Source organism: Nicotiana attenuata, unplaced genomic scaffold (genome assembly GCF_001879085.1).
Source record: "Nicotiana attenuata strain UT unplaced genomic scaffold, NIATTr2, whole genome shotgun sequence".
Lineage (NCBI taxonomy): Eukaryota > Viridiplantae > Streptophyta > Magnoliopsida > Solanales > Solanaceae > Nicotiana > Nicotiana attenuata.
The window spans coordinates 195,668-222,490 of NW_017670511.1; the positions used below are offsets into that span (position 1 = coordinate 195,668).

At 39.3% G+C, this 26,823-nt stretch overlaps 1 protein-coding gene across 1 annotated transcript; it reads right to left on the reverse strand.

Annotated features, from left to right (window-relative positions):
• Positions 1-999: 999 nt before the first annotated feature.
• LOC109240407 lies at positions 1,000-26,587 on the reverse strand. Its single transcript, XM_019407044.1, has 7 exons — positions 26,075-26,587; positions 25,896-25,984; positions 25,661-25,799; positions 2,470-2,565; positions 2,177-2,299; positions 1,624-1,886; positions 1,000-1,509 (listed from the first exon to the last, which is right to left on the reverse strand). The coding sequence occupies exons 1-7, from the start codon at positions 26,214-26,216 to the stop codon at positions 1,399-1,401; spliced, it is 963 nt and encodes a 320-aa protein (XP_019262589.1). The 5' UTR covers positions 26,217-26,587; the 3' UTR covers positions 1,000-1,398.
• Between the last annotated feature and the right edge of the window lie 236 nt (positions 26,588-26,823).

The window sequence follows — 26,823 nt, forward strand, 5'->3', positions numbered from 1 at the left end:
TTTCACTGTATTTTAAAATTAAATGTATTCACTGTTTATATTCTGTTCTATTTTTTAATGTTTGTATTTAGTGTATGTCAATGTTCATATCCTGTATTCATGCATATATGTACAGTATTCATGAATACAGGTGTATTCAGTTGTATTAAAAAATACAGGCATTCAATATACATAAATACAGGCAAAAAAATATAGTTATACAAAAATACAATGTGTTTGAGTGAATTTATAAAGAATACAATGTATTTGTATCATTGTATGTGGCTAAATTGCAAAGAAGAGAAGAAAGTTCATCGGATATGCGTTTTCCGGCCAAGCAAAGTACTATATACATTATATTAAAACTAAAAATGGAGACGAACAAAAATCTCGACCCTCAAATCTTCTCCAGCGTAATGCAGTATTACTGTAACCATACTCTACTCGGATTATCCCGACATCATTTTTGCTCCCCGCGCAGTAGCCCTAGCCTCAGAGCGGTGAGAGAGAGACCACATTGATTAGAAAGAATTATGTAAAAGGCCATTTGCAATAATCAAACAGCAAAAGAAACTCCCTGTTACAAATTATCTCATTTGAAGGAAGTTTCAAGGCATAAAATAGCTAGAGAAGATAGGGAAAAGGGAGAAACTCCAATATGTATCTTCCATAAAAATGTCTTCCATGTAGCTGCACATTAGATAACAGGAGATTTGAAGAGAGTGAAACGCGGCATATTATCTCAGAAGAGAGAGAGAAAGAAGAAAAATTTTGAGAGAGAATTGTGTGTTAATTGAAAGAAAGAGTGAAAAATCATAAATAGTGTATCTCATGCCTCAATTGTAGCATATACCATAAATACCTATTTTGCTATAAAATATAATGGTAGCTATGGAAAATAATATTTTAAAATAATTTTGATTTATTATTAATAGGGTGTATAGTATACACCTTTGCTGTAGGAGGTAAAATTTCCCACAAAGATAGCCTAAAAATCAGCCCACCTTGAGACATCAAAGATGCAGTAAGCGAATTCATTGTTTGAAAGGCATAATTGATCTGGTACCAATACGTGGTACCTTTTGGGCAATACAATAATGTAATGACTTTGATATTATTTCATCAGGTGAAAAAAGCTTTCAAATATTCTAACCACATATCCTTGGATTCAGTCAGTCAGTTTTCTAACAGCTACCAGTACCAGTGTACCACTCTAACCACCATGTGATACAAAAGAATGTTACACTCTAGTTCCAAGCTTCATGACAAAAAGAGAAGCAGCTGTGCCTGCAGTTCAAGAATACCGATTGCACAATTATCTCAAGATACAGTGGCCTCACGTGGAGCTTATACGCCATCACAACACTATAGAAGCACCAAGGCCTCAAGACTTAGTAACTATATTTTGTTAGCGGGAAATTATACACTGACAACACCAGACATCCATGGAACAACAACTGGTGCATTTGGGTGGGCATTTCTGTATGATTCAGGATACCGGTCCTTAAAAGTCGTTTTAGGTTTCTCTGCCTGCATTAGCAAATCAAAGGGACCGCTTTAGTCATCATTCTTAAATTATCAGACATAAGGAGGAGAAAAAGCATGGTAGGTAGTAAACTTAATGAAGGGGGGCCAAGAACTAACATATTTCAGCCAGCACTCCTGATGTTTGTGTTGATAAATATCCGGAGAATGGCATCCTGTCTCAGATGGGCAATAAACCCATATGTTGCATTTCTTGTCATTAGGTCCAGCATTCTTAGCTTGATTCAAACAGGCCATGCAACACTCATATGCAGATTCTTTAGGGTGGGTTAGGCCCCACCTGACTGCATCGCCACCGTAATCAGTATGAAGTTCAACGTTACACTCAGGAGGAAGCCGCCTGCCAGCTATAATTTCATTGTCTGGAGAATGGAAGTGAATACTGGGTTAGAAACAAGAAAGCAAATCTTCCCCTGGGAGCTTGTTCTGACAGAGCAAGTTAGTGACTGAAAGTAGTTCGTGTTACAGTGCTTTAACTGCACAAATTAAGCGGAAATACCATCTATCCATCATATTTTACCTTCTCATATCTTCTACACAGAAAACAACTACACTTCCATCGGGAAATAAAGATAGGGAATAAAGTGAATGATATATCTGAATCAAAACAATAAACTCAAGATTTTGACTGAAAAATGGAGTACGTCATTACCAAATTCTTCTTCACCCTCAGGTTTGTCATCATGTTCCTTATTAATTACTGCAACAGGTATCCAAAGACCAATCTCTTCTGCAAGATCAGCCCAGTCAACATCCAAAGCTTGTGCAAGTATACCTGCAAGCAAATTTCCTAAGAACTATTAAACTATCTTGTCAAAGTACATATGGATTATGGGCTAGGAAAAAGAAACCCCGGTTAACATCAGCTTATAGCTCAATATAGAAAGCGTGAACAAAAACTGAGTTATAAAGGAAATAAAAACAGTCATAAGTAAAAGAACGTACTAGCTTCCTCTGGGGCAATAGTTGAATTTGACGTCTTCCTATTAATAAGCCTCCTGGCTTCTTTTAACTTTTTCCTGCGCCAACTTTCAACTGCCTCTGTTGACCAGAAACAACACCAACAATGATAACCAGGAAGAAGTAAATGAAAAACAACAGAAGGAATACTACTGAACTGTAAAATGATATTGACGTTCAATATTGACACATTATTCACAGAGCACTAGAACCGACAAAGAATGTAATAACAAATGAAATCAGTAAACGGTAACTACTATATTTGCATAGACATGTATCCTTCAAGTAGTACTCTTGAATAATTTGCATTTAAGTAGATCATCCAATTTTTGTTGCACAAGAAGACCTTAGTCCAATATAGAATAATTTACTCATAAAAGCAATCATGTCGACTTGTTCAGAAATATTGCAGTTCTAAGTGGCATCTTCTGTTGGGAACAGATATATGAATAAGCATCTTTCATGACATACTTTTGAACTCAGTTTATCAACTCAAGAATGAAAAATATGCAGGTCATCTAGTGGCTCCAATGAAAGTGAAACCACAGAGAGGGGGTGGGGTTGGGAGATCATTTTTCATTAGCTTCTTGCAACTGATGGTGATTGCAGAAAATAGCTTATAAAGAAACAGAAAAATAACTGCATGTTTGCATTTCCCAGTAACTTACCCCTATACAAAAGTTCAAAATTAAAAGAATCTTCTTTTACTGTGGTCATAAAAAAAAAGAATCTTTTACTGTGATTTTCTCATACATTTTCTTAATCATAAGATTTTCGGGCAACGCTATTATTATGTAGTTGATATTATAAATTTGAGTTTGAGAATATGAATTAATCAATGTCAAAACCGATACCGATGATCAGCAAATTGAACCTTGTAAACTAATTCAGATCAAGTTTTCAAGAATGCAAGGAATATCGTAATATTTATTTGCCTCTAATTAGCAAATTCTATGCTGCATAAAGCAAAGGCAGTAGGATTTGGCTCAATACTTTCCAGAACTCTAACTCTTCTTTTGATGTATGCAAGTACATCAATTCTTTTATTATTATAAATTTTTTGGATATGGTAAAACCCCAATCCCATAAAACAATATCAAAAAGCCTCACAGTGGCCATCTCCCACTTTTGCTTCCTTGATGACTCGACCCGCTAACCTTATCTTGGAAGTGGAGGTGGAGGGTGGTCCTTCCCGCCGGCTCTCAGTTCTAGCTCATTTGGTAAAATGTAAGTAAATAAAAGAAATTGGCACCAGGCTTGCCGAATGTCAAGCCACTGCCAACACCACAATCAGAAAAAATTTATTGCATGCTAAGCTCAAGAGGACTAACACTCGACTAGCATCTACTATCTCCATTTCAATTCATGTGGTGGTGTTTGACTGGACATGACATTTAAGATATTCATTTGACTTATTTATATTACTTGTAGTGCAAGAAAATAGTATGTAATGGCTGAAAAGTTAATTTTGATAGAGAAAACATCATTGTAGATTCTCGACTTTTTGGTATACCTCTTGTAAACGGGAGCTCCCAATTTCAATAAAATTTCTTACCTTATCTAAAGAAATATCACTTCAAAGAACTGGATCTCTTTAAGCTTTTTATTTTCATCAAACCTTATAGAAGTGCTTTGGTTTACTAATAGGTAAGGGTACATTAATGGGGTGGGATTTTAATTGCTTTTTGTTTTAAATTTGGGGAGGTGCTATCATAAAGATGTAGTAATACCAAGGGGAATCAGAATAAGTAGATCATAATGCGGGTAATTTATTTTATCAAATCTTGTGGAGGTGTTAACAAACAGATGCAGTAACACCAAGGGAAATCAGGATATGTATATCATAATACGGGTGATTTATTTTGTTAAATTTTGTGGAGGCGTTAACAAACAGATGCAGTAATACCAAGGGGAATCAGGATAAGTATATCATAATATGGGTGATTTATTTTGTTAAATTTTGTGGAGGCGTTAACAATGCAGGTCTTCTATATCCAGGTACGTTTCATAAGATTAAGGGCATGATTTGAGTTACAAGAATTAAATTTTGTCAAGCATAACAAATAATTGATATTTCATCTGAAAATCTTCGAACATAAACAATCAATGGTAAATTGTTAACTCGTGTTTAACTGTAATTGTCAAGGTAGATGAAGACATAGAACGAAAGCCAGTTGAAGCACTAAGTAATGAAAAATATAAAGAACTTGCATAATTGAGGTCGAGTGATGGGAGGCAAGGGGGAGGGAGAGGAGCAAAGGGGAAGGGATGGAGGGCAAACTAAGTTTTATCCTAATAATCATAGAAATGACCTGTATTAGATACTGAGTTTTGTGTACAGTAAACCCCCCCCCCCCCCCCTCCCCTGAAGATGGTCTGTATAAGATTGAGTATCGTGCTTATAGTAACAAGTGATATTTACTTTTTTTTTTAAAGAAAAAACAAAGTATAAGCGGAAAATTTCTAAACGAACAACCAAAAAGAATACCAAGAATAAATTGGTATCTATCACAGAAGAAGGACCATTTACAATATGGAGCTAAGATGGTAATCTATAGGCCCTATAATTAGACCGTAATGAACTACAGAATGAATCAACTTAAAATATTTGCATAGAAACTGCTCATAAACAGCTGCAGTACCAATTTTGATCTATTATGAGATGATAATCAAGCGCAGCTCATTCAATGGGGTGGGATCTACTGAAGTTCAAGTGGCTCTGGCAGTCTTGACTTCAACTAGTAACCATGTTAGTTGTAACCAAACAAAAATCTCAAATGACAAATGGATAAAGGCATTTGATCAATCATGAAGAAACAATTTGCAATAACACCAAAATGACATTTCGGTGGAAAAATAATCTCTAGGAAATAAAGAAGCAAGAAGAATCTATATTATATGCAAGCGCAAGAGCTATTCTACCTTAGCTATCAGATAAAGCATTTTTTTAATAAATCAGAAATCTACTTCTAGAGGCTCGACAAAGTGGAGGGGGAGCAATTTAAAAAGTAGCCAATTAAAGTTTGTATCAGTGATGAGACAGTTATAAGACATATTAGTGTAGACCTTAACCAGACAAAGACAGAGAACGTTAGAAGGATGATTTGTGTATAGAGAACAACTATTATTTTTCTCTGATTAAGTAATAATTGTAGTGATATATTGGAGCAATCTCTCGTATACAAAAAGCAAAAAAGCCTAATTGAAAAAAGAAGATGATTCTCTACGAATCTAACCCAATCATCAATGGTAACCGGAATCTCATGAGTACAACAAAATATTTAAGAAATAGAAAGCATCCCCTGATTTGTAAAAATGAGTTTTCCCCCCTTCAAAATCTCTTATACTGCGTTCAAATCAAATTGTCCATCTCTATGCTAAAGGCACTACCTTCTAAGCTCTAGTTCTCATTTTCTTCTAAGCCCCTATGATGTATTTAGTTACATATTATGCCTAAATCTCATCCACAACTCTATTCATTATCTTTCTTAATTACCAAAAATCTCTGAGAGCCATTGGCACATAGTTCATAACTCGATGGATAATGGGCCTATCACTATACCCTTCTCTATTTAAACACCAAGTTTTTTATCTACTGTAAAATTCAAACTAGTTCAGTGCGCCTAACCCACGCATCACGTGTTGTGCTCTTACCACTAGACCAAAGTCCCAGGAGCAACCACAACTCTTTTTAGTAAGGACAATATATAAGGAAACCTGGAAACTAACAAGATGAGGAACCAATCAATTATGAACTTGTGACTTCAGATCTAAGCAACGGACTAATGATCAAGTAAATGCTACAACATTTTACTGAACTTTTCCCCTCCAAATGAAGCAGTTAGACGACCAAGGAGGTGGGTTCACTGGATGTTAATTTGAACTTTCCCATTCAATGTTTGGGTTCAAATTCTTGTGTTCATACTTAGTGGGCGTTTGGACATAAGAATTGTAAAATTCCAAAATAGGGGGAAAATTTTATTCAAGTGAAAATGGTATTTGAAATTTAGAGTTGTGTTTGGACATGAATATAATTTTAGGTTGTTTTTGAAGCTTTGTGAGTGATTTGAGTGAAAATTTTGAAAAACTATTTTTTGGAGTTTTTCAAATTTTCAAAAATTTCCAAAATGCATCTTCAACTGAAAATTGAAAATTTTATAAACAAACGCTGATTTCGAAAAAAAGTGAAAATTTTCTTATGTCCAAACGGGCTCTTAGACTTGCATATAATCAAGAATTCAGTACGTTCACATTTTAGAATTATCTATGTCATAATATGTTCTGAGTAGGAGAATATTCTATATACATGTCCTATATCCCTTTTTTTCTGATGGAGTAAATAATTGTCATTAAATGGTGTCAAGAAGATGCAAAATAAGTACAAAAGAGATGATAATGTCAGCTCCAAAATACAAAGGATCAGTTAAAAGATCAGGGAACCAACAAAATCAAAAAAAATTAACTGGGCAATGTACGGGTTTGAGGAAATTCCAACTGTATAGATTAACTAAACATGAGCCCTTCGAAGTGTGAGTTGGAGTTGAGATTCCATCAAAATATCGGCGGTTCCTTTCATTCCAAATACACCAAAAGATAGTAGCTGGGATCATTCTCCGGATTTTTTTGATGGCCTTGTCCACTCTGCAAGAGTTCTAGTATATATAGACTTCCATTGGAGACTGGGGTTGCACCCAGTCCAAAAATAAAGACAAAAAAATTCACAACTCTGCTGCAACTGGCGCAGTGAAGAAAGAGGTGACTGATGGACTCCAGATTCTGATGTCACACATAACACCTGTTGACCAGTGGGATGCTTCTTCTACATAGATTGTCTTGAGTTACACGAGCATTGTCTATGACAATCCATGCGAAGCACATCACCTTGGTGGGAAGTCTTGTTCTCCATATGAGCTTCCAAGGCCAGTTTTCAATTATGCCATTCTGGGCACTTAAATGGTAATAACATGTTTTAACTGTGAAAATACTCTGCTTGAGTTGGCCCATGACATTCTATCTGGCCGTGACTCTTCTATGTTGTGACCTTCAAGCCTCAACTGAAGCTAATAGGACAAGGAAGTCATCACACTCCCAATCCTGTAAATTCCTTCTAAAAGTTATGTTCCATCTGCTCCCCTCTCTATTCTCAGCACTAGTTGAATCAGGATTGCAGGCAATCAATGCAAGTACAGGATGAGAGTCTTTCAAAGCATTGGTTCTCAACCACTTGTCCTTCCAGAATTTGACATGAGTTCCATTACCCACCTTACAGGAAATGTTCTGGAAGAATTCATTGTTGTAACTGGACATGTGCTTTCATAGGCCAGTGCCATGAGCTGTTGTAACCCTTTTCGTGCACCAGTTATTCTGAACCCCCTACTTAGCATTGATAACCTCTTTCCAATAGCTAGGTTCATCTTGCCCATATCTCCAGAACCATTTGGAGAGCATGATTTTGTTGTGCAGCTTGAGGTCTCTTATGGCTGGGCCTCCCAAGTGTCTTAGGGTAGGTAGCCTTTTTCCATTTTACCAAGCGAAATTTGTGTGTTTGGCTGCTCCCTTCCCATAGAAATGATCTCCTAATTCTGTCAATTTTCCTGAGGACAGAACTTGGCATAGGGAAAAGAGTCATATGGTATGTTGGTATTCTATCAAGCACACGATTAATCAGTGTAAGTCTTCCTCCTATGGATAAGTATTGCATTTACCAAGAAGCCAATCTCTTCTCAAACTTCTCAATAATGCCATCCAGATCCATGTTGCCTTGAATTTTGGTCCCAATGGTAGTCCCGATTAAGAAGCACGAAAGGTACCAATGCTACAACTTAGAATACCAGCAAGCTCTTCTAGGTTTGGGACTTCATTAACAGGGTAAATTACACTCTTCAGCATGTTAATATGCAAACGAGAAAAAGCTTCAAAGATAAGGAGAGTGTGGTTTAGGGAGCTTATGCACGAATTGGGGGAATTAGAGAGAGGGGAAGGGGTGAGGGAGTTAGATGAATCTGAGAAAGCGAGATTGGGGGAGGTTAAGAGGGAAATAGTCGAGTTAGCAATAGCTCAGGAGACTAGTTGGCGGCAAAAATCGAGGGCGTTCTGGTTAAAGGAGGGGGATTCGAATACCAAGTTTTTTCACAGGGTGGCGGTTGCAAATCGAAGGAGAAACTTCATAGAGTCCTTAGTTGTGGATGGAGTGAGGATTGAGGGAGAGGAGGAAAAAAGGGCGACAATGGGGTTTATGAGAACTTATACAAAGAGGAAGTAGCTAGAGGCCAACTTTGTGGGAATAGAGTTCAACCACATAGGGGAGGGAGACGGTGAGTTGCTAGAAAGGGCTTTCGAGGAGGAGGAGGTGCACGAGGTTGTGTCGAGTTGTGCTGGTGATAAGGCCCCTGGGCCTGATGGTTCCTCCTTGGCCTTCTTCCAGTTCTGTTGGGACACCATCAAGGGGGGAGTTGATGGAAGTCATTGAATACTTCCATGTGAATGGTGTTTGCAAGAGAAGTATCAATGCTTATTTTATTACTATTGTGCCTAAGAAAGAAGGTGCATCTTGTATCAGAGACTACAGGCCTATTAGTCTCGTGGGAAGCCATTGAATACTTCCATGTGAATGGTGTTTTCAAGAGAAGTATCAATGCTTATTTTATTACTATTGTGCCTAAGAAAGAAGGTGCATCTTGTATCAGAGACTACAGGCCTATTAGTCTCGTGGGGAGCATTTACAAGATTATTTCTAAGGTGCTTTCCAACATACTCAAGAAGGTTCTTGACGTGTCTGTTTCGTCCTCCCAGAATGCGTTTGTGAAAGGTAGGCAGATCCTGGATGCTGCTTTGGTGGCAAATGAGCTTGTAGACCCTAGAAGGAAAAATAGAGAACGCGGCTTACTATGCAAGTTTTTGGACCTTGAGAAGGCTTTCGACCATGTCAATTGGGAGTTCCTGGATTTCATTATGATGCGGATGGGGTTTGGGGCAAGATGGAGGGGATGGATCAAGTTCTGCGTTTCCTCAGTCAGATTCTCTGTCCTGGTTAATGGTAGCCCGTGTGGTTTCTTTGGCAGCTCCAGGGGTCTCAGGCAAGGTGACCCCCTATACCCCATGCTATTCATTCTAGTGATGGATGCTCTGAGTAAAATGATGGATCGTGCGGCGGGCGGAGGCTTCTTGAGAGAATTCTCAGCTCCGATCAGGGTGCTCAGTGCCCGAAGAGTCTCTCATTTGTTCTTTGCGGATGACACCCTGATTTTCTGTGATGCCGATATGGATCAGTTGACCTACCTGAAGCAGGTCCTGCAGTGGTTTCAGATAGTATCAGGACTCAAAATCAACCTCGGCAAGTGTGAGATTTTCCTGGTGGGTGAGGTTGATAACATTGATGCTTTGTCGTATGTTCTCAGATGTAAGGTAGGGTCCCTTCCCACTACTTACCTGGGTCTCCCATTAGGCGCTTCGCATAAGGATACTACGGTTTGGAATCCAGTGATCGAAAAGGTTGAAAAAAGATTAGCAAGTTGGCAGAAACGGTACTTGTCAAAAGGCGGTAAGGAAGTGCTCATAAAAGCACTTTATCGAGTATGCCCACCTATTACTTGTCCTTGTTGCAAGCTCCTGTGAGCATCAGAAAACTGGAGCGGCTTCAAAGGAATTTTCTTTGGAATGCGGCGGATGGAACCAGAAAGTTTCATCTGGTGAATTGGCAGACAGTCACTTCCCCAAAGAAGTGGGGTGGACTTGGAGTAAAAGAGCTTAGGGTATTCAATAGAGCTTTGTTGGGGATGTGGCTGTGGAGATTCGGCGTAGAAGAGCATGCTCTATGGAGGGAGGTCATAGTAGAAAAGTACGATTCCACGGGAGGGGGTTGGAGGACCAAGGCAATCACAGCACCGTTCGGGTGTGGCATGTGGAGGAACACCATGAAGAATTGGGAAGCCTTCAGTGACAACATCACTTACAGGGTGGGAGATGGGAGGAGAATTAATTTTTGGAATCATAGGTGGTGTGGAGAGGACACTCTCAGGGTCTGCTTCCCCCAGGTCTTTAGAGTTTCAAGCCAGAAGGAATTGATGGTCCAACAGATTCGTAAGGAACATGAAGGGGGTAGTATGGGACCTCTCATCTAGAAGGAACATGCAAGATTGGGAGATTGCGGAGCTCCATGATTTGTTGACAATGCTATATGGGCAAGACAGGCCCCAGCCATCTTGTGATTCTTGGAGATGGGGTTTGCGTGGCGATGGTTTGTTCACCCTAAAGTCCTTTTACCAGAGTATGTTGGTGAGAGAGGAGGCCACTTTTCCATACTCCTCGATCTGGATTCCTAAGGCACCCACGAAGGTGTGCTTTTTTGCATGGCTAGCGGCGAGGGGAGTGATTTTGTCTGCTAAAAATCTGCGATAGAGAGGAATTACACTTGTTAGTTGGTGCCACATGTGTAAAAGCTCAGGGGAAGAAGTTAATCATCTTTTGTTGCATTGCCCTATGTCCTCGGCTTTGTGGAGGGCAATCCTGAATCTTTTTGGTGTTCAATGGGTGATTCCAAGCACTGTAAAGGAAATGTTATATAGCCGGGCCGGTTTCCGTAGAAAAAGAAAGCAAAAGGCGTGGAAGTTCGCCCTGTTAGCTCTCATGTGGATAGTTTGGGGGAGAGAAATAGGAGAGCTTTTGATGGGATTGAGTCTCCTTTTTCACATCTTAAAAGAATAGTCTTTTATCTTTGATCGCTTTTTGGTGCACTCATATAGCCCCTACTTGTATAGAAGATTGGGCGTCATTTGTAGAGAATCATGTTTTTTTTTTTTTGACAAAGGTAACAGTTATGTATTATAAAAAAAAGAAACCCAGCACAAAGGTTGTGCTGGTAACCATTTACAGATTCCAAAAGAAGCAAAAACCTATCCTTGTTCTTCTTACAAGGATTCTATGATGTCTAGAATCGATTCTTCATCAGTCACATAATTTTCTTTACACCAAAAATGAAACAACAAGATACAGTTCATCTTTAACTTCTGAATAGGACTGCTTCTGTCTTCAAAACACCTGGCATTCCTTTCCTTCCAGACTATCCACCATATGCACATTGGGATCAAATTCCACCAGGTTTTTTGCCTTACACTGCCCTCCTGATTATTCCAGCATCTCAGTAAATCTGTTGTGGTTTTTGGCATAGTCCACCTAAGTCCAATCATGCTGAGAAAAAGTTGCCACAACTGGGAAGTAACTCTACAGTGCAGAAACAGATGGCTATTGCTTTCTGAATCTGTAGAGCACAGATAGCATCTGGAGCTCAGTTGAAATCCTCTTTTCATTAAGTTCTCATGAGTTAGACAGGCCTGCTTAGCAACTAACCATGAAAAGCATACCACTTTGAAAGGAGCCTTGGTTTTCCAAATTTGTTTCCAAGGCCAATTGTTGTCTCCCTGATTGTTTCCCGATAGTAATGTGTAAGCTGATTTGACTGTGAATGTCTTCTTGCTAGTCCCCTTCCATATCAAAGTGTCTGTTGTATTTGTTGTGCCCTGAAATAACTCCAGATGCCTCAATAGCTCAGCTACTCTGTCAATTTCCCAGTCATTTAGAGACCTTCTGGGATTGAAGTTCCACCCCTGCTGACCCCACATCTCCCCAATTGTTGCTTCAGAACTGGATAGTAAGTTGTGTAAGTCAGGAAATAAATCTTTGAGAGGACCCTGCCCAAGCCAATTGTCATGCCAGAAAGAAATTCTACTGCCATCACCAATATTGAAGCCACAGTGGGTGATGAAATTGGGCCAAAGAGATCTGATAGCTCTCCAATTACTAACTCCAAAAGTAGCTTTCACATTTTTGGTGCACCAATGGGATAACTGGCCATACTTGTAGTTGATCACCTGCCTCCATAATGCTTCTTGCTCATAGTTATATCTCCAAAGCCATTTTGAAAGTAGACTTTTGTTATGCTTCCTCAAATCTTTGATACCCATGCCACCCACTTTCTTGCTGGAGATGAGAGTCTTCCAATTTACCAGGTGATAAGTTTTGTTCTCCTTGTTACCTTGCCATGAATTTTCTTCTTAGAGTGTCAAGTCTCTTTTCCACTTTAGCTGGAATAGGAAATCAGGACATCACATAAGTATGGATGGAGTCTAACACACTGTTTACCAGGACCACTCTTCCCCCAAAAGAAAGGTATTGACTCTTCCATTTTGCTAGCCTCTTTTCACTTCTTTCAATCACCCCCTGCCATATCCTTGAGATTTGTTCTTTGCCCCTAAAGCCAACCCCAGGTAAGTTGTTGGTAGGGTTCCAATTTCACACCCCCATCCATACATAAGTAGGGATGGAGTCTAACACACTGTTTACCAGGACCACTCTTCCCCCAAAAGAAAGGTATTGACTCTTCCATTTTGCTAGCCTCTTTTCACTTCTTTCAATCACCCCCTGCCATATCTCTTGAGATTTGTTCTTTGCCCCTAAAGCTAACCCCAGGTAAGTTGTTGGTAGGGTTCCAATTTCACACCCCAGTGTGCCTGCCAGCCTTTGTAGTTGATCCACTTCATTAACGGGATATAACATACTCTTCCTCCAATTGACATGTAAGCCTGATATTGCCTCGAAGACTGTTAGAATTAATCTGATGTGCCTTAGTTGGTCAATGTTTGCGTCACATAATATCAAATAATCATCTGCATATAAAATGTGGGAAATTTCCATGTTGCAGTTGTTATTCGAAACTCTGAATCCCCTCACCCATCCATTTGACTTGGCATTCTTTAACATGCTATTGAGGCCCTCCATTACTAAAATAAACAGGAAGGGGGATAGGGGATCTCCTTGCCTGAGCCCCCTCTGAGATGGGAAAAAGCCTTCTGGGGATCCATTAATGAGGACTGAAAATTTAACTGTGCTAATGCAGAAATGAATCCAACTTAGCCGTTTCCTACCAAAGCCCATCTCTTTTAGAATTTTGATAAGGAACTTCCAATTGACGTGATCAAATGCTTTTTCAATATCCAGCTTACAAAGAACTCCCGGCATTTGAGCTCTCAGTCTTGTGTCCACAATTTCATTAGCTATCAATGCAGCGTCCATAATCTGTCATCCTTTTATGAATGCCATTTGATGTTTATCCACCAGTTTATCCTTCATTTTCTTTAGTCTTTCAATTAACATTTTAGAGATTATCTTGTACACACTCCCAAACAAGCTAATTGGCCTGAAGTCTCTCAGCTCCTTGGCACCGGTTTTTTTTGGAATCAGAGCTACATATGTAGCATTGAAGCTTTTCTCAAAAAATTCTTGAGTGCGGAAATTCTCCATAGTCCTCATAATGTCATCTTTCACCAAATCCCAGCATGTGTGAAAGAATCCCATAGAGTAACCATCTGGGCCTGGAGCTTTGTCAGTAGCACATAATTTGATACTTTCCAAGACTTCTTGTTCTTGAAAAGGCCTCTGGAGCCACACATCCTTCTTCTGAAATTTTTGGGCAGCCCATATATGTGAAATCCGGTCTCCATGTCTCAGTTTCAGCATATAATGTCTTGTAAAACTCTACAATCTCTTTTTTAATTACCTCTGAGTCAGTTATTTGCTCTCCATGAACTTCCAGCTTGTCCAGAGTATTGAATCTTCTGTGAGCATTTGCCATTCTATGGAAGAACTTGGTGTTCTTGTCTCCCTGTTTTAACCAAAGAACTCTGGATCTTTGTCTCCATGCTGTTTCTTCATATTTAGCGATTTCATGGAACTCCATTTCTACATTGGCTTTGGTAATCAGTTCATCATCTGTGAGATTTCTTTGTTCCAGGATCCTATCAAATTGTAGCAGTAGTTCTAAAAGTGCAGACTTTTTCATTCCCAGGTTGCCATAGTTACTTGAACTCCACTCCTTCAATTTGGCCTTCAATAGCTTTAGTTTGATTGCTAGAATATAATCAGGCCTGCCGCTAACCACTAGGGAATCCCACCATTCCTTTACTTTCTCTGTGAATCCTTCTACCTCCAACCACCCTTCTACCTCCAACCACCAGTTTTCGAATTTGAAGTAAGATTTTGTTTGTTCCCATTCCCCACATTGTAGTAAAATTGGAATATGATAATATGTCGTCCTTGGTAATAAGGATTGTTTGATGAACCTGAATTCCTCATCCCATTCAGTGGAAACTAGAAACCTATCTAACCTTGACGCAGCCAAATGATTGATCCCCTTATACCAAGTGTAGATTCCTCCATCCAAAGGAAGGTCAATTAGTTCTAGTTCATTTATTAGGTCCGAGAATTCGATCATTGCTCTATTGCGCCTGGTGCAATTTCTTCTTTCTGCAACATATCTGGTGATATTGAAGTCACCACATATCACCCATGGCCCTGTGTAAGCTCCTCTATTAGCAGCCAGCTCCCACCACAATCCTTGTCTCTCGATTCTATCATTTGATCCATAAACCCCAGTGATGTGCCAAGTAAACTACTGGTTCAGAGCAGTAAATTTGCAAGTAATACTCTGTGTCCCAGAATTAACAACCTCTCCCTCCCATGCTCTTTTGTCCCACAAAATTAAAATACCACCGCTCCTACCATTTGATTCCAAGCATGCCCAATCTACCCATCTATTCCCCCATATTTCTTTAACAAATATGTAGACATTACCTTCCAATTTAGTTTCTTGGAAGCAATAGATGTCTGCTCTCTACTCCTGGATCAGTGACTTGATGATGTTCCTTTTCCCTTTATCATTGAGGCCCCTAACATTCCATGATATGATTTTCAGATTCATTGGGAACTAATGGTTAAGCTCTTTACCCTGCTTCTAGACCCACCATCCTTGAATTTGATCCCAAACTGCAAATTTTGAATTTCTCTGGTGCCTTTGTTCTTTGGAGTCAAAGAGTTAGTATTAAGATCAACTACCTTTTTCTCGTTTCTCCTTCTGTCAATCTTCATAAATAGAGTTAGTGCCTCCCATTCGCACCCCTGGAAATCTACCCCATATTGTTTACTTAGTTTGAGAACATCTTTGTGAACCCATAATGAAGCCTCATCTTCTGCAATTGAATTACGTATCTCCAGTGGCGTGACATCCTCTATCTCCCAAAGTTCAGAGTCATTGTAGGGGATGATTTGTGATTGATTCTCTGGAATTGAGCCAATTGTGGTTTGCTGAGCCCCCCTTTGAAGATTGATTGTTTCTTCAATTCCCTCGTTTGAACTGAGACATGCAGGTTGGATCCCCGTATGAGAATCATGTTCTGATGTAAATTCTCTACTTTTTGGTATACTTCCTGTATACGGGAGTTCTCTCCCTTTTGATTAATACAATTTACCTTATCAAAAAAAAAGGAGAGTGTGGTTGAGATTGAGGACTTGTTGCGTATCAGCTTCACAAAATATCGGAGTATTGTCTGCATATAGCAAATGAGAGATGTTGATAGAACCTGTTGGATCTCTGCACACCTAGAAGCCCTGTATCCACTCCATTTGCCTGGCCTTTTACAAAATTCTAGTAAGCGCTTCCATTGCCAATATGACTAGGAATGGGGAGAGGGGATCTTCCTGCCTCAAACCTTTTATGGGAGAGAAAAAACCAATTGGTCCTCTGTTTACTAATATTGAGTACTTCACTGTTTTTATGCAATATTTAATCCATTGATCCATTTTCTATCGAACCCCATCTTTTCCAGAATATTGATAAGGAACGACCATCTTAGCTGATCAAAAGCATTTTCAATATCCAATTTACATTGGATCCCAAGAATGCCACTTTTACTCCTCCAGTCAAGCACTTCATTTGCAATAAGTGAAGCATCAGAGATCTGCCTGCCTTCACTAAATGCATTCTGCTGTCCAAAGACCAGTTTCCGTATCACTTCTTTTAATCTTTCAGCCATAACTTTTGCAGTTAGCTTGTAAACACATCCAATTAGACTGATAGACCTATAGACTTTTAGTTCAATTGCTCCTTTCTTTTTGGGAACCAAAGCTATGAAAGAAACATTATAGGATCTCACCAAGTGCCCTGTTTGATGAAAGTGTTGCATTGCATTCATGATGTCATTTTTAAGAAAATCCCAGGCCTTTTGGAAGAAGGCCATGGTGTAGCCATCGGGACCAGGAGCCTTGTCCTCTTAAGACTGCCAAATCCTCTTCCTCCTCAAAGGGGAGTTCTAACCATGTTCTATCTTCCAAATCTAAGGATGATAGTCCGTCAAAGTCAGCAACTGGTCTCCATGGTTCACTTTCAGTGTATAGCTTTTGATAGAAATCCAGAATTTCAGCTTTTATAAGGACCTTGTCCTCTATGATTTCATCACCAACCTGAAGCCTGTCAATGTGGTTGTTCCTCATGTGCGAGTTTGTCGTTCTTTGGAAAAATTTGTGTTCCTATCACCCTCCCTTAGCCATAAGCATCTGGATTTCTACCTCCATAAGGTTTCCTCTGCAATGGTGATCTGCTCCAGCTCTAACTCCAGGTTGAATGCCCTCTGCTTTTCATCCTGACTTGGCACTCTTATCTCTGTTGCCTGCTCTATTGCATTCAAGTCAGCAAGAGCCTGACTTCTTTCCTGTCCACTTGACCATATACCTCCCTATTCCATGTTGTGATGTCCCTTTTCAGATGCCTCAACTTCTGAATCAGAATAAAGTCAGGAGTGCGCATTACTTGGTAGGACTGCCACCAGTTCCTCACCATTTCCAGGAAACCTACAACTTGGAGCCACATGTTCTCAAACTTAAAATAAGATGGGGTTGCTTCCCAATCGCCACATTCTAGGAGAATAGGCTTGTGATCAGATAAAACTCTAGGTAATGCCACTTGCTTTACAGACTTGAAACAATCATTCCATTCCGGAGATATTAGAAACCTATCAATCCGTGACGCTTGAAGTTGGTCCTCTCCTCTTGACCAAGTGAATTGGGCTCCCCTAAAGTGGAAGATCAATGAGTTCAAGGTCTTGAATAGTTCTAGAAAACCCAGACATTGCCCTGGAGATCCTGGAACAATTGAATCTCTCGCCTACGGATCTGCACACATTAAAGTCTCCCCTGATAACCCATTGATCAGACCAAAGTCCTCTAACTGCAGCCAGCTCTTCCCACAACTCTACCCTTTTGGGGTTAGTGTGAGGGCCATATAGACCTGTGAATAACCACCTAAACTCTTTTTGTAAATTTCAAACCTACAAGAAATAGTGAATTCCTCCTATTGTGTGTCGATGCATTTCCAACACCTTTTGTCCCAAAGTATGATAATGCCCCCACTATTGCCGCGGGCTTTTAACTCTATCCAAGTGACCCACCTGTTCCCCCAAATATGTCTTGCTAGGTTGGTGGTCCAGTTTACCACTTTGGTTTCTTGCAAACAAAGAATGTCTGGCCCCCACTTTTAACAAGAGAATTCAAGGTGCTTCGCTTCTTTTTTTTGTTGATCCCCCATATATTCAACTAATAATTTTCAATAACATTCAAAAGATTTGGGTTGAGACCTGCCCTAATCACTGCTGTCACTTAGCCCCATGTTAATTTTTTTAAATTCAATCTCCCCTTTCTTCCTGGTCTTTTTAGGTATTGCCGGGCTGGATTTCTGTCGTTGTAACAGGACTGCCCTCCTCTGCTCCATTCTCAGGATAATTTCCAAAGTATCGTGCTCAAAACCGGCAACATTAACCCCAAATGCTTTGCATGCCTTAGCATAGCCATTTTTTACCACCTAGAGGCTTCAATCACGGTGGGATTTTCAGCAACTTGTGTGTTCATGGCTTCCCGTTCATACCATGGTAGTGGGAGAAACTCGTTGAGCAATTGAGCAATTGAGAAAAAAGAAGAGATTCAGAGTCATTTACCCTAGACAACCCTTTAATCAACTGTGTATCCTCCGCCTTGTCATCAGCGTCTAGGTAAGTCTCCAAGTTACCAGACAAAGGTCTGGAACTGAAGTCATGAGCTTGGAGTTCAATTGAAACCAGGTCGAAATAAACGACAGGTTCAAAAGAGGGGCTTAAAAAGACATCCCACCTTTCTTTTACCACTGGGGTTTTGGCCCTAGACTTATTAAGGACGGCTTTGGGTTTAGAACGGGTTGGATCAGCTGAGTGCAGGGTCATGGGATTTCAATGAAAGTTGTTGACTGATTTGACCGCACAGCTAGGGCAAACAGCTGGTACCACAGAAGCGACCACTGGTTCTTTCACCATGAAACGACCGCTGGTTCTAACACCACGCCTTCTCTAACCGTTGTCTCCTTCCCGGCAACCCCATATTTGCTACAATTTTCGTGAGGCTCCATCAAATAGATATTTCACAGCTCGTCATCAATTTTTACCTAGCAAGTCACAAGAGGTTTCACCCCTGTATTCTTAACACATATTCTAGACAAGGAGAAGTGGCTTCTGTTTTTTGTATCCTCGTCCACCCCAATGAACCTCGATCAACTTAAAAGTTTCCAAAGACCACGCATGTAACGGAACTCCGAAAACTTTTACCCAGATGTTCTCCGATATTGCAACTTTACCAGTAGAGGCGGTGACCACCAATCCAGAGATAAATGTCTGCCGCTCCTAAACCAGTCCCCTGCCATGATTCTGGTTGCCTCTTTCCTTGATGGAACTCAAAGAGGAAGAGATTGTGATCCAAAGAAGTAATTTTCAGTCCAGCAGTCATCTTCCATCTGGATATGAACCATTTGTGAATAATCTGTCTTCGGAGTGTGATTAAAAGCATCATTGAATCTGCCCACTTGGCATCTGGTAAGTGGGTGATTATCTTCTACCCCAAAAGAAGTTGGCGGTGACTCTGGCCATTTCTGAATATCTGCAGCTTCTGAGTAAGTTTTCAACTGAGGAGGTGGGGCTGTAAATGCGCACTTTCAATTCCCAAATGACATCGGATTCTCTCTGCAATCTCCACCCACCGACACCATATTTTGATTCAGGAATAATGATGGCTGACTTCCGATCTCCCAGCCAAGTTTCCACCCTCAGAAAGCGCCCGTAGATGTTCTAGTTTTCATATACCTTGGAGAGATATACTTGTTCTTTCCTTCCCCATCTTCTGTATATATCCCTTGTCCCCTTAGATGCTTGGTATAGGACTGAACATATCCACCGGAGGTTGCTTTCGTCAACCTTTATTGTGCTTGTAAAACGTCTGCTGCATCCGGTGATATAAAACCATCTGACTCGATCATCACTAATATTTGCACCTTCAAAAGATTAATCACCGCTAATGAGGATTAACTTATCACCCATGTTAAAAGAGAATAAGTTCGAAAAGCCTCGGAAAGATGAGCTAAAAGTATAGAAAAAGGCTACAGGCACAATTCCCAAGTCAGAGCTCTAATGCATAGCGTAACCCCATGTTTTATATCCCTCAAGGAAACTCCCATATATATAGCCCCTTTTTTAGGGTATAGGGGTGGGCCTATTGTCCATCGAGTTTCGAACCATGCACCACTAGCCTTTGTTGGATTTCTCGGATACCAAAAAAAAAAAATTTATGTATTTAACCAAAATAATAAGACTCCCTTCTCTTGTTACCATTCTCAAAATAAAAATAAGACTCCCTTCTCTCTATGTTCACATGGTATCAACTATGTTATAAGGATCGTCTGATTGGTGTTGCCGACACATAAATGTAGTGAAGGTGTGGAGTCTATGTTGAATCTTGTCAAGAAAAATGATGCGGTGAAACTGGTGGACAACAAATACAAGTAAGGAATCTTAGAAGAATTTGCCTCCAATTTGACAAAGTCCACCCTTGGTGATCACAAAGAGAAGAGGAATCGTGCCAAGGAAGCCATGGTTTGAGGAGAATGTCTATGATTGTGTAGCAAATGAAAATAATTTTCTTGATTCAAGATAGGATGTTAGGTTAAGAATCTGGATTTGTAGTCAATGTTGGGTGGCCACAACCTAAAAAAGAAACAGAGCTTAAGAGAATAAAGTTCAAGATTTGGATTCAATATAACATGTAAAGATATCACAAAGCCAATTTAATTATCTCGTGTTGGTATACTTCCTGTATACAGGAGTTCTCTCCCTTTTGATTAATACAATTTACCTTATCAAAAAAAAAAGGTTCGTGTTATGGTGTTCATCGAATTAGAGAGGAAGAGAGATTTACATATGGTGTTCATCGACTTAGAGAAGGCTTACAATAAAGTGCCAAGGGAAGTTCTGTGGAGATGTTGGGAGGTTAGAGGTGTTCATGTTGTATACATTAGCGCTATTAAGGACATGCATGATGGAGCTAAGACTCGATTGAGGACAGCGGAAGGGGAACAGTTGTGATGGGGTTGCACCAGGGGTCAGACCTCAGCCCATTTTTATTTGCCCTGGCGATCGACGCACTGACACGCCACATTCCAGGGGAGGTGTCGTGGTCCATGTTTTTTGCAGATGACATTGTACTGATTGAGAAGAGGTGATGCGGTGTTAACAAGAGGTTAGAGGTTTGGAGGCAGACCCTGGAGTCTAAAAGTTTCAAGTTGAGCAGGACCAATACTTGGAGTGCAAGTTCAGTGGTGCGACTCAGGTAGTGGACGAAGACATGAGCCTTGATTCACAAGTCAACCGTAGGAGAGAAAGTTTCAAGCACCTTGGGTCAGTTATACAAAGGAATAGGGAGATCGACGAGGATGTCACACATTGTATTTGGGGCGGCGTGGATGAAATAGAGGCTCGCTTTCGGTGTTTTGTGTGATAAGAATGTGCCAACAAAATTTAAAGGTAAGTTCCATAGTGCGGTGGTCAGACCGACTAAGACTATGTTGTATGGGACGAAGTTGGCTAGTCAAGAACTCCCATATCTCGAAGATGAAGGTGGCTGAAAGAAGGATGTTGAGATGGATGTGCGGCCATACCAGGTTAGATAGAATTAGAAATGAAGTTATTCGGGACAAGGGGGAGGACAAGATGCGAGAGGCAAGATTTAGATGGTTCGAGCATGTGAAGAGGAGAGTCAAAAATGCACTGGTGAGCAGGTGTGAGAGGTTGGCCTTGAAGGGCTTAAGGAGAGGTAGAGGCAGGCCGAATTGGGGAGAGGTGATTAGGCAAGATATGGAATTGCTCCAGCTTACTGATGACATGACCATGGATAGGAGGTATGTAGGTTGAGAATAAAGGTAAAGAGTTAAGTAACTGAGCGTTGTCCTTGTTTGTAACAGTAGCTTTAGTATATTACTTAGTGTAATTTGTGTATTTTCGTACTCCTTGACTTCTGTTATTACTTGTTGTTTGCTTTCGTTTTGGTTTTCTGATTGCATTACCTACTGTTAGTTTTGTATTTTCGCTTCGGTTTTCTGATTGGTTTGCTTGTTGTTGCCTTTCCTTTTAGCTTTCCTAAGCCGAGGGTCTAACGGAAACAACCCCTCTGCCTTCTTAAATGTAGAGGTAAGGGATGCGTACACACTAGCCTCCCCAGACCCCACTTGTGGGATTATATTGGGTTTGTTGTTGTTGTTGTTGTTGTGTTAGCCTACTTTAAAGAAGCGCTTGGACTATACAAGGAGCAAGGTAACAGAAGAGAAACTTACAAGGAACCAAATAAAAAAAAATTGAGTTACAAAAGGGATTCGTTCATCAAGCAAGCCAAAGTTGGGTTGAGATCATTAGTTTCTCCAACATTCAAGTTATCAAAAGGTGAAAAGTGAAGATAGAGATGAGACGAATTGGAGCATTATGCATAAGCACGGGTGATACTTATCAAAAGAAAAAATGATGTATTGTCGAGCTGCAAGAGATAGAGTTGTGTATGAAACCATTCTCTCTAAAGCAAATCAAGTGGTCAACGCCTCTTTAAAATCGGGAGTGATAAAAGAAGGGTAGATAATACCAGCCTGAAATCAGAAAACCAGATAACTGTAATTCCTTCTATCACCTTATGCATTGAAAGAATTAAGTATCACAGAGAACTTGCACAATCACATCTTTCTTTCTTTATTTTTTTTTAGAAAAAGAGGAGAAAGAAAACTAGCACGATCACTTTCAAACAAAGAAATGCTTCTAGCAACCAAATTACAGAAACACAATCGCCTCTTCCATTTCAGATGAATCCCTACATCCCAACATGGAGATGATCTTTCAACTTCACCGCCCCAATACGAGAAAGATCACAGATGCTTCTCAATTTCTCCATGCCACACTCTCCCTAAGGGAGGTACCATTAGGAATTTTGAACAAGAACTACACGTAAAGGATCGTGGCAGCGAGACAAATTTAAATGAGGATAACTCAGAGATCATGGACCTAATAAAATTATCCAACCCCTCAGATACTTTTTACTAGGAGATCTGAGAACATTATTAATCTAGGATTATTACCTCAAGACACTCCTAGATTATTGAAAGGCAAAGTAAACAAGGTCAAAGAGTTTTGAATATATAGAATAAACAATAAATAAATAGATGAAAGATGTAATGACAAACTAGTAATGAAGGTCGACTAACGAGACATTCAAAATCATAATTATATGTCATGGGAAGAAAATGGTTGTCAGGCTTCTCAATCTTTTCGCACATCTTTTCATGATGCAAAAGGAATCACATGGGAGAGTCAAGATCAAGTTGGGGATGGTAAGATGTCCAAGAGCTGTATTAAATTGATGTTCAATTTCATGGACCACTTCAAACCAAATATTTAAATTATTTTTCTACGCATAAGTAACTCCTACTATTGTATAGAGTCTTCGTCTAAAGTCTATATTCCAATAGGTCTGCATTTTTGTCAAACAAAATATACATATTATTCTCGTGAGCATGGATATACAACTTCGTCCTACAGACATCATAAATTAACAATCAAAATTCACAAGAAGAAAGAGAAAATAAGATCATTTGACTATTTTTTATGTTATTATCACCATTATCATCCAAATGCTCATCTGTCCTTCCTCGTTATCTCCCAAATGCATTGATCAAGACCAATTTCAAGCCTAAAGAGTAGTAGCACCTAGAAAGTGTTATTTTGTTGATGCAAATCAGTTAATTTTCTGTATGTCTTCCTTTTTATCTTGTCATCAACCTCAGAGGCTATTGGCACAACAAATTTTGGATCTTTTTTTTATGGGAAGGAAAAGAAAGAAAGGGAAAATAATAGATAGAAATAGAAATATAGAAGTCAAAATCAAGAACATTTCTTCTTTTCTTTCTGGCGCAACAGGAAACCGGCTTCCCTATTTCATACTTCTTGTCACGTTTTTCATACAAGCCAAACAAATAATTGAAATCTTAGAAACTTACCTTTCTTCGTCTCCCTTTTCCTTGTTTCCAAACATAACTTTACCAATCAATCAACAACTAATCCTCAATCTCAAATCAATTTTTGTCAGCTATTCAGGTCCATTATAGTTTACACTCCCCCACATCCAGTTGTGATGTGATAGAAGAACCGCCTATCCATCTAACACTATACCTGGGCTGTTGTGTAGGGAATGCCTAGAAGAGCACCTCCCCAAAAATGTGTTAAAAAGAGGGTTCTTCATAATTAGGCTAATTTTATGCTAGTTTTCAACCTACTGCAACTCTCCTTTATCCGAACTTGGGACCGCCTAAGCACTATGAACATAAATGGAACTTTAAATGTAACATTATACTCAATAAAAAAGAAAGTACGTGAGCACAAATTCTGGAACTTCTGTATTCTAAAGTCACCTTTCTCAATTTCCAGCTTGTTGATACAGCAATTGATTCACTAACACTGTTCATTTGGTAAGAACTGTGCAGCACTAAGATGAGAGGACTAGAAACTGAGATAAGCCAAATTTAGGTATTATACCTAGAAGCACCCACGAATCAGGAAATGACATCCTTTTCTATCTCTATTGATAAGTAATAAAGGAATAACATCCTAAGATGAGGTTACTTCCTATGTTAAGCATCCTATTTAAAAAAGAAGGAAAGCACAATACGCAAGTTCACATTCATTTATCCATGACCTTTCACTTACAAATATAGCCACAACATATCCTACATATGAAAAAAAAAGACACCGGGACCACTTACCACGGGAGAGGACAAAAAGAAAAAACAAAAAGACCAGCACTTGGAGACCAACACGAAAACAGAACACTAAAAGTTTGGAGCACAAGCATAGATAACTTTACAACTTAATTTACGAATTAATATATTGTCTTTTTACCAAGAGCAAAGAACAACAAAACTTGAGCAATTTGGTCCAATTCAATTGTGGTTTTGGTTAAAGAGTGAAAAATAAACGAAGACCTACGGATCTCATCTTGATATTGCAGCTCGCATAACTGCCAATAACTGGGTGCTTGGACCATAAAAAATGACTAAGAAATAACTGCAGCGACCATTTTTAAAAAGTTAAATGACTGCAGAAACTCATTCGGGTAAAGTTAGCACTTCCCTTTTTAAGGTTTGAATTCAAATAAATAGGATCCCTATTAAAGAGATATCAAAGTTTGCCAATGCCGAATGTACTTGTCCCAAGAATATGTCCGGTCAAACAAGTCTAAACCTTTTTTTCGCTCCGAATATCAAGTCTTCTGGGACCCACTCCAATTATGCTTTAGCAAACTACCTTCAAAAGTAGGTCTAAATGATTTTTTGCCTCATCAATCATTTTCCAAAGAAAACACCTCAGAGACCATTCCAAATAAATAGCAAATAAATTGTATAGATCTTCAGTTTGATTGATGAGCATTGGCCTTGTCATTCTTATCCGAATCTTCAACCAACATGACATTTCCTAGTTCAGCAAAAAGTCTCATTTATACTTTTGGCAAAGAAGGAAGATACCCTCTTGTATAGAGAGTTGGACAGGCTTGTTAGATGAATGAGGTTAAGCCTTGCACCCTACTGTAAATATTTTTCACACCATATTGATAATATTATCGATGAAATCAATGTGGATTATGAAAAAATATTATCCAAGTCTCATCCACCTTGTCCCACTTGCTCAGTTATATAGTGACATCTCATGGGCACAAAAAGGAATGAAGTACTTGTACTGTCTCAGCCTTCTACATGTACCTGAGACTTCTATATGCCCAATGTAGCATAGATCAACTATTACCAGATCTTGCAATATTACGAAAAAGACACGATAATAGGAAGTCCACAATTATCTAGGCTACAGAATGAACAACAAGAAGGACATCCTATGAAAAGATTCAACAATGCAGCTTTAGTAACAAATATAGCCCAATATCGATCAATTTACTCTGAAACTGAAGGCATAATCACCTCGTTGTGCTGTTGCATTGTCACCGGCATTGACACCTCTCAAAGTTGCTAGTATTTCATCAGCTATCTTCTGTTTAATTTGCTGTGGCACTTGCACCACCTTTTCATCAATGAAAAATTCTTCCTTTAATCCCTTTATCTTCACCATAAAAACAAACATCCCTCATCAAGCCCATAGCCTTAAAGCTCAGGAAAAAAAACAACTAAAATATCCAACATCAGAAAAGGGACTTACTAGTTTAATAAGCTGCACAGGTTCTAGTCGTTTTCTTATTCGATTCGATTCGTCCATTTTCCTAACCTGATCTGGGGTATACCTAAAAGCTGTATACACATAATAGCATTTATTTTCAAAGAAAAGAAACAGAATCCCCAAATGGGTAAAATCAAGAAAAGGCATAAATAAGGACTTACCCCTTTGGGTATCATTGCGAGTAGTGTACATGTATACTGAAGTGTAAGAGTGAAGCACATAGAGAGCAACAAAAATGTTAATTGAACAAACAACAATCGTGGTTCGTTTGTACGAACACCATTTGGCTTCTGCTCTTGCCATCACCCCCTTCTTCTCTTCTATGCATCAAACTCTGCTTACCCTCCATCCAATCATCTCCCACCACTATCTTTTAATTCATAAATGTTTAGACTATTTCTCAAAGATTTATGATTAGCTGTCAATAGATCGATAGTATCAATATCTTTTCCTGGGTTTGGCGTTTGATTTGATTAAACAACAATATATGCAGGTTGTATACTGCAGTATATTTAATAAAAAATGGGATTTTTCTCCCTGTGTTGTGGTTTGTGAGGTAATTTTGGTTCTATTTTTCGATAATTAGGTGATTAATTTTGATTTGTACCGTGTAAAAGGTATAGGAGAAGTGGGAGGTTGGATGCGTCGTGCTAACTTTCTTTTTTTCTTTTTTTGCCGTCCAAACGCCGCGTACAAACCTCCCACGCGCCATTTAAAAACCTTAAGTATTGGATCTCTACTGCTCTTAAATGGCGCGTGTGTGCAACTAGAATGGTTATGTGAAAAAAGATAGGATTTTCACAAGTTGCTTGAATTTGAAGAAATCAGATTTCTATGAAATTTTATTAAAGATGAAATTGCAGGACGATAAAGAGGTAAAATTCTTACAAGTTCGAGTTTAATTTAATAC

Coding starts and splice junctions, on each gene's coding strand:
- LOC109240407 (XM_019407044.1), bottom strand. CDS start 26,216: ATGGCAAGAGCAGAAGCCAAATGGTGTTCGTACAAACGAACCACGATT. Junction 2,566..25,660: donor CAATGCAACAGCACAACGAG/GTGATTATGCCT, acceptor TCTGGTCAACAG/AGGCAGTTGAAAGTTGGCGC. Junction 1,510..1,623: donor AGGAGTGCTGGCTGAAATAT/GTTAGTTCTTGG, acceptor TTGCTAATGCAG/GCAGAGAAACCTAAAACGAC.